This window comes from Lolium perenne, chromosome 4 (genome assembly GCF_019359855.2).
Source record: "Lolium perenne isolate Kyuss_39 chromosome 4, Kyuss_2.0, whole genome shotgun sequence".
NCBI lineage: Eukaryota > Viridiplantae > Streptophyta > Magnoliopsida > Poales > Poaceae > Lolium > Lolium perenne.
The window spans coordinates 53,082,717-53,093,659 of record NC_067247.2 but is presented as its reverse complement, the minus strand read 5'-3'; the positions used below and the strand labels follow the sequence as shown (position 1 = coordinate 53,093,659).

Below are 10,943 nucleotides of genomic sequence, written 5' to 3'. Positions count from 1 at the left end.
TTAGTTCGTGCTCAGAATATCTTAAGACGAGTGATTTTGGTTACAAACAATACTTTACCGAACAGTTCCCGATCGACTTATTAGTGGAATAATGTTTTGGTTTTTTCTGGGCATAAACTGATCGGTGGATGAAACTCAGAAGACAGTCGATTCAGTGCACAAAGGATGCACGGATTGACTTCTCAACAACAATTGATAGCAAAACTGAGCGCAAGAGAAAGATAGATCAACGTGCAGCCTCAATCTGCAGAAGCATAATCAGCCGGTGGTGAAGGCCAGAAAAGCTAAGCTCGCTGGAATGGGACATATTGCCAGGAACCTAGCGAATTTGTTCACCCTACCAAGACGTCCACACCACGTTCAGGTTCCACCTTCCCGAACATCATACCCTGCTCCGCGGCTCGGGCCAGGGAAACCAGAAACCACAAGTGAAAATGGGCAGGTAACGGGCAGTGTGTCGCCATGTCGGTGCCCAGGCACACAGATACACATTGCGGTCTCGATCATAGCTGTTGCTGCTGTTAACCGTTGTACTGTCATGTGGCAACGCCGTCCATACCAGTGGCAGTAGGATTAGCTGCCTTCAAGGCACCGATGTAGATATAGATTGATGGCGAGCATGCTCTGTACTTATACGTTGATATGTTCGCAAGAGTGTCCTTTACCTGAGCAATGTATGTAACCTTTCCTAGGCGATGGACAGGCACTGTTGCAAGGTTTTGGAGCGTCTGTACTCCCCATAAGCACATTGATCAAGACGTGTCGGTGTGCCAGAAAGCATCTCCTCACGGCCATGAACACTACATATGCAAGCATTACCATAGGTTTGAATAAGCTCGACGAGAAGCAAAAAAAATTATACATTGGCATGTTATAGTCACTGCATACATCAAGGCAAGTTCAAGCTCAGCTCAAGCTAAATAGCTCGTCAACCCAAGGCTCTTTTTAACAACAATGGATGTAAACAGAACTGAACAGAGCAAGACAGACACTGGATTTTGCTGCGTTTTGCGCGTGTAGGAAGAAGGTAGAGAGGCCCTTTCAGTGACGCACTTCCATGAACAGTGGAAGCAGCTACTGCTTACGCAATAAGCAGGCGAAGGGGACAGGCCATCTACACTACACATATCACCCCTTCAGTTTCGAAGCACGCTCACCGGAAAAGATCGCCCAACTGCAGCAAACGCTGTAGGGCCTCGGTACAAAGACAACAGGACATCCCTCCACCACTCAAGTTCCGGCGTGGTCCAGAGCTGAGCAACTCGCAAGGACACTGCATAGGGCAGTCGGTCAGTTCGTCGCAGATGATTAGATGTGCTGCGATACGGGCGGGATCATGAACGCTGCACAGTATGCCTATATGGAGTTAAACAGGTTCGATCTGGGGCCACCTACCTTGGAGTAAGATGGTGGGCAGTCCTGATGAATCCATGTTCACGGTGTCCGGAGGAGCCATCGCTCCGTCAAGTGTTTCGCTGCATGCGCCACGAAGCAGATTCCAACGCAATGGGCTTTTGGGAACTGAGTCATGACTGCAAAAGGACCAGGACGTTCAGTTTTCACAACATTCCAGTTGATTAATAAATTATGTGTTTGGTTTCTGTTCATCAAAGAAATAGGACAACCCTTTCAGTATAAATAAACCATAAAAGGAAATACGTTTGCGGTTCGAGTGTCAATAGGAATTTAACCATTTTCTATTCAGTACAATATGTCGGTTGTCAGTGCGTTCATTACCGAAAACTAAGGGAGAACTGACAATAGTAATAATTTCAGCGTATATCAGGTGTATAGCAGGTACACATTGACAGGGTTCTGCACTGAAAGTGATGTATACTTCAGAAAATCATACGTTGGACATGATAAAGCTGAGGCCTAGATCTATCAATTAATTCTGTAGGATGCCATGAGAATGTGACAGACCCAATCATTTGGTGCAGAGCTTTGGGACTCTGTCTGATCAAATCACAGGAGATTGTGCCCATTTCACACAATCAGGTTATGAATGTTCAGATACTGCAGGACCAGCAGAGAACATGTGATTCTTTATTGGTTGAGGCTAAACAGAGCTATGGCATAATTATATACAGTATATGACATCTAGCATATTTACGTCTGGAAAGTATTAACCATTTTCTATTTGGTACAATCCCAGTTGTCAATGCGTTCAGTATCAAAAGTTAAGGGAGAACCTACACTAATAGTAAGTTCAGCATATATCTAAGTTCAGCATATATCAAGAGTATAACAGGTATGGATTGACAGGGCTCTGCATGGAAAGTGATGTAGGCTTCAGGAAATTCTAGACGTTGGACATGATAAAGCTAAGGCCTAGATTTACTAACCTATTCTGTAGGATACAATGAGAATGTGACAGACCTCAATCATTTGCACAGAGCTTGAGGCCTCTGTCTGATCTAATCACAGGATAGTGTGACTATTTCACACAACCATCTTATGAATGTACAAATACTGCAGGACCGGTAAGGACACTGTGATTGTGTACCAGTTGATGTTACACACAGCCATGGCATAATTATTTATGATGTCTAACATGTTTACGCCACTGGTGAGTAAACTGTAGGTTTGGTTCCTTTTCATCAGAGAAACCACTTTCAGCATAAGTAATAGGCAAGAAAGTAAATATGAGCTCCGATGTTGCAAGGAAAATAACCATTTAATTGTAGTACAAACATTGGTTTGCATTCAGTATTGAAAGCTAGGGGCAAAGCAACAAATTTAGTAAGTTTCGTGTGAGTGTACAACACGTATTATTGACAGAAGCTCTGAATTAAAGGAGGAGCTTCAGGAAATTATAGACATTGGACACGATAAAGCTGAGGCCTAGATCTATCTATCAATCAATTCTGTAGGATACAATGAGAATGTGACAGAACTCAATCATTTGCGCCGGAGCTTGGGGCATCTGTCTGATTCGATTACAGGAGATTGTGGCCACATAGATGCCTCTTTCACACAACAATTTTATAAATGTTCGAATAATGCATGATTAGTAGGGAAGCTGTGATTCTGTACCAGTTGACGCTAAACATGGCTATGTCATAATTATGTACGATATCTAGTATATTTATGCTTATTCAGACGTCGATTAACAATGACCGTGAATCTCATTAATGTGGAAAAACTGTAAAAGCTAGAAAGCATGAAGATAAAAGAAAGAACTTAAGGAAGAGCATAAAATAACAGTGCTTACCTCTCAGGGCGACAACATTTGATGAGAGAACAAATATTTCAACAATGAATATAGCAGATGATGGAAACTCCCATACCTGCAAATGGCATATTCAACTACAAAGAAAACAATTGAAAGAATTCACAGAAAAAACTTTCTATATAGTTTTTCGATACCATCATTGTCAGAAGAAATAACTTGAAGTAGCTTGAAATGATGACAGCTAACAGAACCTCTCTATACCTGAGTAATAAAAATGTAACCGTGAGCTCAATTATAACGAACATCAAATGTGAAACTCTAATGTGTTTTCACCACCTTCTAAGACAGAAATATACTGTTACAGAATATTACTGATTATATAAATGATATCCAACTGAGAACACTATACACACGATGAAATAACAGGTGTATTTCTAGGAATTTTGTTATGAGAACTGAAATATTCCACCAGATATCCAGACATAATAAAAAAAGGTTACACAAGTATTCGACAATACCTCATAATATCAAAAGATAGTTTGAGAATATATCGTACTCCCAGAAGTAATATTGCCATAAATACGACGTTCCCTAACAATGAGTTACCCAGAACCTGAAGAACAGCAGAACATCAATACAGTGTTAAGGTAATGAGAAGCAGAAACATCAGAACACAGCCAGCTTTTATAGTCACCTCGCTGCAAATGAAAATTGTGGACAACATGCTTCTGGAAGAATTCTTATCAGCTGTGTTGCCTTCTGAAACCGATATTCTGACTTATATAGTTATGGTCCGTATAAGTTAAATATTTGAAACAACCAAAACTGAAACTAAGAAATTATAAATCAAATGGATACAAGCATCAACAACAATATACACCAGAATGGACTGGTACAGTATTCCCTGCAAGAAAAAAAAAACACAATCTGATACATAAGGCAAGCTAAACATTATATGCACAGAAGAAGTAAATGACAGCGGAAAATATGAAAACAAGAGTCCCAAATATACAGTTCGAGATTACGAATCGACAACTATATTATCAGGGCAACAACACATATACACTCTTGTTGGATGGAATGTCAAGGCATAAAAATAGAAGGCTGAAATGTCATATGATACAGGCAAAACATCAACAAGAAGAAAAACAGGCAGATCTGGGACAGATGAAGCTTCAAATTCTCAAGTATCATGACTGGCACAGACCATTGACCAAGTTGAATTGCCCTAGGGTGTTCTATTTTTTTTGTTTGAGGAATCTACAGCTGGCACCAGGCCAGCCTAAACCATTATGATAGAAAAATCAGGTTAAAAAGTTATTTACAGAACCAAAAAAATCATAGGGAAAGACTAGAAACTACAAGGCCGGAAAGAAACAAAAAGGCCCAAAAGGAAAAACAGCATAATCTCCAAATTGGCGAGACAAAGCAACCTAAAGAGAAAGAGTAAAAGGATAATATTATATACAGGGCCGGCGAGGTGAGCGAACATAATTAATTGCACTGGGGTGTTTGAAAATGCAGAGTAGCACTTGAGTGAGGTTTCATAGTATGATATGGCTCCCACCTTATCAAGAGATGAACCAATGTGCAGCTTGTTAAACAGCAGATGCCGGTACGCCCTGGTCTTGTGGAGAATCAGATCGATCAAGATAATCTACAGGGGTGTACAAAGAGTAGGAGTTAAGGCCTCACAGTGTGTTGGACATATAAAAGGCGTCAAACCACACGGATATCAGAAATCCAAAACCCATAGATCGTTGGCCATCATACCATGAACTCGCACTCGATGTAGGGGTCAGCTACAGCCTTGCAGTTATCCTACATATAAACAGAAGCATCCAGAATTAAATACGCGCGTGCAAGAACAAGCAGAAAGGGTTACGCATACGACGCGTCTTACACATTTCATCAAACGGATGTTGCCCGGAGAGTACTGCACGAAGAGCGTCTTCACGCGCCGGCCGCAGCCAACGCATCGCGGCGCCTCCCCTTCTGTACTGGCGTCCGCCATCACGCTGAACCTGTTCGCGCAAGCTTCTGAAATACAGAGCAGAATCAAACAAGACTGAGTTGGAGCATCGGGAAGGCGGGAGCGGAGACGGATCTAGGGCGGCAAAGAACGAATCGCAACACACACCTACGGTGCCCAGTGGGGCGCAGCGTTGCAGCTCGAAGGCGGCGACGAGCAGCGGCCGGAGGCGTGGCCGGCGGCGGCAGAAGCGCAGTGTGCTGCCGGCGTGTGTCGTCGACGGCAAGCACCTGGGCCGATTCGTTTCTAAGCTGCAGGCACCATCGGCCCAGTGGGCCTATTCTAGGACTGGGCTGGGCCGAACGGCCCACGGGTCCCACCTGGCAGAGAGCGACCACGTCCCTCACGCACGCGGAGCAGATACTAGTTTCGGGTCGTTGGGTTTCGGTTCTCTCGCGTCTCCGACCGCGACACCGCCTGCTCCGTCTCCGTCTCCGCCTCCGGCCTCGCCGCCGTGTCCTGAGGCGACTAGATCGCCGGCAGCGAGATCCACACCCGCCGCCACCACCGCTCCCTCCCGGCCCCGTTCTCGGTGAGCAACTCTTCCGACCCACCTCGTAGCACCCGCGGTTCCTTCCGTTCGATCTGGGGGTCACGGCCGGCTCCACATAGCTCACGTTCTCCCGCCGCGAGGCGCCGTCGAGCCCGCTCCCTCGAACTCGCCGTGACGGAGAATTCTGTACTGGTCTGCTGTTCCTGAGGAACCGTCCTCGTTTGCGGACAATTCCTGCCAAATCTAGGGACCTCGGCTTGATTCTGCGCCACCACTCGCCATAGCATCTGACGAAGTTGACTGTGTGTTCTGTGCCAGCTGCGAAGATGGGGAGGATACCGTCGCTGAAGAACTTCAATGCGTTCCCGCACGCGGAAGACCACCTGCTGAAGAAGACTTACTCGGGGGCTATAGGTACATAGATAGATCGCAGTGAATTGTCTCTGCTGGATGCTTTATATATGTTTGAGAATTGTGTTTAATTTGCGTTGCGGTTGATGTGTTGGCAGTGACGATTCTCGGGCTGATTATAATGGTTACGCTTTTCGCGCATGAGCTCACGTTTTACCTTACCACCTACACGATGCATCAGGTATGGCTGGTTCTCGCTGCCTGTTCTTGTATGACTAGCATATGCAGCGTGTTGTAATATAATATCCAACTTGTGATGTCCATTCTTCCATAATTTCTACGATTATAGCGTGTTGGGAATATGCCTGGAGGCGATAGAAATTTCTCATGTAGTCATGTTTAAGATTGTATTCACTTCAATATGCAAACTAATCTGTTGAAACAATTTGCATAATGATAAAAGAATGTCTATTGAAACGAAACAATCAGTGACATCCATGACAAATTGTGCGCCGTTTGATAGTCTGATTCTTGTCAACGTCTACTACTAAAATATGATCCATGAAAAACCTATTTCGACGTGGTCGTTTTTTCCCCTTTGTTTTGACTGTAAACATCAAGATCATGTACTAGTCTCATGCCTTTTTTAATGTCTGCAGATGTCTGTAGATCTGAAACGAGGAGAAACTCTGCCAATTCATATAAATGTATCATTTCCTTCTTTACCATGTGAAGGTCAGTTATTGATTCCATTTATATCCAGTATCAGTTTTACACTAGCTTCCATTTTTACATTATTTTGCGTATGGTTCATGATTTTGATATGTTTCATTGTCTCCTGTTGTCATTCAGTCTTGAGCGTGGATGCAATTGACATGTCCGGCAAGCATGAGGTTGACTTGCATACAAATATTTGGAAGGTACCATCTGATGTTAAAAGTTTGTTACTTTCAGTGCATGCAGCTCAATATTATATCAGATCCATGTATGTTTTAAACTTCTAATATGATTATAGCTGCACTAATTAATTATTATTCTCTTTTGTTTGTGATCGAGAAACATTACATAAATGTGCATACCTACAATCCATGATGCATGCCTATATGCTAGCTCTTTTGCGAGTTGTTTTCTTAGATTAGTGTAGGTTGCAGAGAACAAACACTTTTAGCTGTGGTTTATGTCTTGCTCTTGTGCTGCCATTGTTATTCATGGTTCCAGAAAGTATTTTCTCAGAAAAGTTATACTGTAGTTTTTAAATGGTCATCACTATTCACTATATGTTTGTCATGTCTAATAATATCTTGCGTCTTCCTTTTTTCTGCTGTCTGCAGCTTCGCTTGGATAAGTATGGCCACATTATTGGTACTGAGTACTTGTCTGATCTGGTCGAAAAGGAGCATGGGACTCACGACCATGGTATATTCTGTTTCCCCCTTAAAAGGAAAACTGAACATAGCACTAGTACTAAGTTTTCGCACAAAAGAAATTAAGTGTAGTTAGAAACTTCATTTGATGCACAAACATGCTTTAGCTAAAATGTTTCATTTGATGGACCAGTTTTGCTTTAGCTAAAAGCCTAGAATGTTCTGTTAAGTTTGTGTGCTGGAAAGCCTGGAATAAACCCAAACATGGGAATGTTATCTCTCAGTATAGTTGATGGACCAGTTTTGCTTTAGCTAAAATGTTTCATTTGATGGACCAGTTTTGCTTTAGCTAAAAGCCTAGAATGTTCCGTTAAGTTTGTGTGCTGGAATAAACCCAGACATGGGAATGTTATCTCTCAGTATAGTTGCTATGGACTTGCACTATACTGTATACATGACCAGGTACTGGAAAGATGTACAGCCAATAGAGAAATGATTGCTACAATGAGCTACCAGTCTTACTTTCTCTTTAAAAATTGTCTTAAGTGTTGTAAAAAAACTATCTTAAGTGAAAGATTGGCATTAGTGAAACTAGGCATCTTGTGTAGTTTCAGGTGATAGGCCAAAGTGAGCACTCAACTGAGTCATGTATTTGGTAGTTGCAGCTTGGCAGCTTACTTCTATGTTCATCTAGGTTTTGGATAAAATCTCAAAGATTGCCTTCCTAGATTAATAAGCATTTCCCAGGTTTTATTGCCTTCTCAATGTGGTGCTGTTCTTTTTTTTTTTCCTCTGGAAAGTATGTTTGTCGTAAGATTTTGTTGGTGCTTAGTTATTCTGCGTGTAATATGCTCATGCGTTAAGTTTTAAATCAGACCATGGTAAGGAGCATCCTGTTGAGGAAAAGAAGCCTGAGCACCCTTTCAATGAAGACGCAGATAAAATGGTTAAGAGTGTCAAACTTGCAATGGAAAATGGTGAAGGATGCCGAGTAAGTATTTCTCGACCAGTATTTGTTCATTTTACATATTGTTATTTGGGGTTGTGTTTATTAAGCCCATTCTGTGGTGCTGTCAACAAATTTATGCCTTCACTTCTGCAGGTGTATGGTGCGTTGGACGTGCAGAGGGTAGCTGGTAACTTTCATATATCAGTGCATGGTTTAAACATTTTTGTTGCAAATCAGGTTATCCATCTAAAACTGCAGATACTCTATTGTTCTTCAATCCGTATATTCTTTGTTGTGAAGTATGCTTACTTTATTTAACGTGTTGAGTAATCTCTAGAATAGAAATTTATGCTTAAGTAATTTGTAGTATATGTGAAATCCAAAACTGATCTAGGGTGCGTATGCACCCGGTATCTACAAAACATATTTCAAAAAGTTAAAAAATTTCGGAAAAATAATTCGCATGTAGAGGTGTGCACATGAAGTTTCACATGAAACTGATAATTTTTGTGACCTGTGTAAAAAAGACAAAAAATGTCTCGAGAAATAGACAATTTTAGCATCAAAAATTTATCTTTTTTACACAGGACACAAAACATGTCGATTTTTGCTAAAACAAGTTTGTGAGCATGTAACATGTCAAGATATACACGAGAAATTTTTTAAAATATTTTTTTGACATTTCTAAATATGTTCAAAATGCATTTCAAATAAAGGGTGTAGATGCACCCGGGTGCAGAAACACCCTGTCCGTAGTGTATGAAATAGAGACAACTAACTTACATTTCCTTCATAAGGTATCTTTTAAATCTTTAGTAGAACATATTTCCGACCCACTGAAACCAGCCGTTTCTGAACCTCGGAGTAATCCAGAGGGCTCTCCATGTGCTTTTTTTTTCTTATCTATTCATTGCACAGTCGGTACAGTTTTAAGCTGATCATTTCCTATAGATGATGTTTATCCATCTGTTGCATGCAGATATTTGAAGGGTCAAACCATGTCAACGTTAGTCATGTTATCCATACTCTGTCCTTTGGTCCAGAATACCCTGGAGTTCACAATCCACTTGATGATAATTCAAGGATACTGCATGAAGCAAGTGGGACATTCAAATACTATATCAAGGTTAGTAGCCATTCATTTAATAGCTTCTGATTGTAATCAAGCATGTTCAGACAGCCAGTTGCTAATTGCAACATTTAGGGGCAATAGTAATGAAAAAACTGTACAAATATCCTCACTACATGCAAAGTCATTGGTATGCCAAACGGAATTGTCCCTATTATACCCTTTTCCTACAACCTATATCAAGGTTGTTGCCTGGATCTGATTTGTACAACAGATCACTGAACTATCATCTACAGGCTGGAGCCCAGATGGAAAATTTACCACTTCATTTTCCCTGCAACCAGTTGCTTTTGTGTGAGAATAATGTCGCCATCTGTTATTCAAATTGACAGGTTGTTCCAACAGAGTACAGATACCTCTCAAAGAAAGTGTTGCCAACAAATCAGTTTTCTGTGACAGAGTATTTTGTTCCCATGCGCCCAACTGATAGATCCTGGCCAGGTAACCCCATGTCCCCGCTCTGCTCTCAGAGTATGGCATCTTCATTTTTCTCAGGACTGATCCGTTTTTCTTCGGCAGCTGTTTACTTCCTGTATGATCTCTCACCAATCACAGTCACAATCAAAGAAGAAAGACGGAACTTCCTACATTTCATAACTCGCCTTTGTGCAGTTCTTGGGGGTACATTTGCAATGACAGGTTTACTTCTAGCCTACAAGATTGTGTTTTTGTCATATGCTGCTGTTAGGATTGGCTTCAATAAAAAAAAAGTGGTGTATGGCATTCCAAGTTGCATGCAGGGTCTGCACATTAAAAAGAACAAACAGAAATATTGGCTAATGTGCTCAATCATGTTTCACCTTCACCAAACTGATACGCACTTTTCTGCCTCTTGTGTAGGAATGCTTGACCGATGGATGTACCGGATTATCGAGTCCGTCTCTAGCTCAAAACCCAGAAGTGGAATGCGGTAACTGTGCATGTCTTGCCAAGTGAAGGAAGACTACCTTGTGGCCGGTCAAGTCAGTGATAGAGCATGTTGTTGACTCAACTAAAGTGATCATAGCACGTCACCCCCTGCGGGTTTTCATGTTTTGTCTAATATGTGCATCTATAATTTAGATTTATGGTTTTATCTTTATAAATCAAGTTAGATTGGCACTAGTGCAAGTATACAGTTTTGTTATCAAGGATGCACTAGAAAGTGATGTCATGTGGCTGATGAACAAACTTTGAGATACCTTGAATTGTACCATGGAGAAAACATATCGGCAGAATGTTAAATAGCTGAACAAACATCCATCCTTGGAAGAAAATGCACAGAAATCAAGTTGCAGAATGTGTGTTTCGTATAGTAGTACATTTTCCAGCTTTTCTGGAGCTTAATTTCGAAGTGCCTAATTTGCACACAGAAAGGAAATAGACATAACACACAGAAACACGGCATCCACATGAGCTGGGTATCTAGCAAGATGGATAAACGATCATGTAGGCAATAATTAATCTGGCT

General features: G+C 41.5%; 2 protein-coding genes across 2 annotated transcripts; one reads left to right on the top strand and one right to left on the bottom strand.

Annotated features, from left to right (window-relative positions):
* Window positions 1-842: 842 nt before the first annotated feature.
* On the bottom strand, window positions 843-5,450 carry LOC127292547 (protein ARV 2). Its single transcript, XM_051321967.2, has 11 exons — window positions 5,316-5,450; window positions 5,079-5,215; window positions 4,949-4,996; window positions 4,743-4,832; window positions 4,034-4,079; window positions 3,870-3,952; window positions 3,694-3,788; window positions 3,370-3,436; window positions 3,215-3,290; window positions 1,396-1,532; window positions 843-1,273 (listed from the first exon to the last, which is right to left on the bottom strand). The coding sequence occupies exons 2-10, from the start codon at window positions 5,187-5,189 to the stop codon at window positions 1,435-1,437; spliced, it is 714 nt and encodes a 237-aa protein (XP_051177927.1). The 5' UTR covers window positions 5,190-5,215; window positions 5,316-5,450; the 3' UTR covers window positions 843-1,273; window positions 1,396-1,434.
* Window positions 5,451-5,592: 142 nt separating this feature from the next.
* Window positions 5,593-10,772, top strand: LOC127292546 (uncharacterized). The gene is made up of 12 exons (XM_051321966.2): window positions 5,593-5,739; window positions 6,019-6,114; window positions 6,210-6,292; window positions 6,711-6,786; window positions 6,904-6,971; window positions 7,383-7,467; window positions 8,291-8,406; window positions 8,518-8,601; window positions 9,344-9,490; window positions 9,826-9,934; window positions 10,013-10,132; window positions 10,334-10,772. The coding sequence occupies exons 2-12, from the start codon at window positions 6,027-6,029 to the stop codon at window positions 10,405-10,407; spliced, it is 1,050 nt and encodes a 349-aa protein (XP_051177926.1). The 5' UTR covers window positions 5,593-5,739; window positions 6,019-6,026; the 3' UTR covers window positions 10,408-10,772.
* Window positions 10,773-10,943: the final 171 nt, after the last annotated feature.

Bases quoted from the DNA above. Each gene is read 5' to 3' on its own strand.
- LOC127292546 (XM_051321966.2), top strand. From the start codon at position 6,027: ATGGGGAGGATACCGTCGCTGAAGAACTTCAATGCGTTCCCGCACGCG. The intron at 6,115-6,209 runs GTACATAGATAG...ATGTGTTGGCAG, and splicing joins GACTTACTCGGGGGCTATAG to TGACGATTCTCGGGCTGATT. The intron at 8,407-8,517 runs GTAAGTATTTCT...TCACTTCTGCAG, and splicing joins AAAATGGTGAAGGATGCCGA to GTGTATGGTGCGTTGGACGT.
- LOC127292547 (XM_051321967.2), bottom strand. From the start codon at position 5,189: ATGGCGGACGCCAGTACAGAAGGGGAGGCGCCGCGATGCGTTGGCTGC. The intron at 4,833-4,948 runs GTATGATGGCCA...ACACCCCTGTAG, and splicing joins ACATCGAGTGCGAGTTCATG to ATTATCTTGATCGATCTGAT. The intron at 1,533-3,214 runs GTAAGCACTGTT...GTCCTTTTGCAG, and splicing joins AAATGTTGTCGCCCTGAGAG to TCATGACTCAGTTCCCAAAA.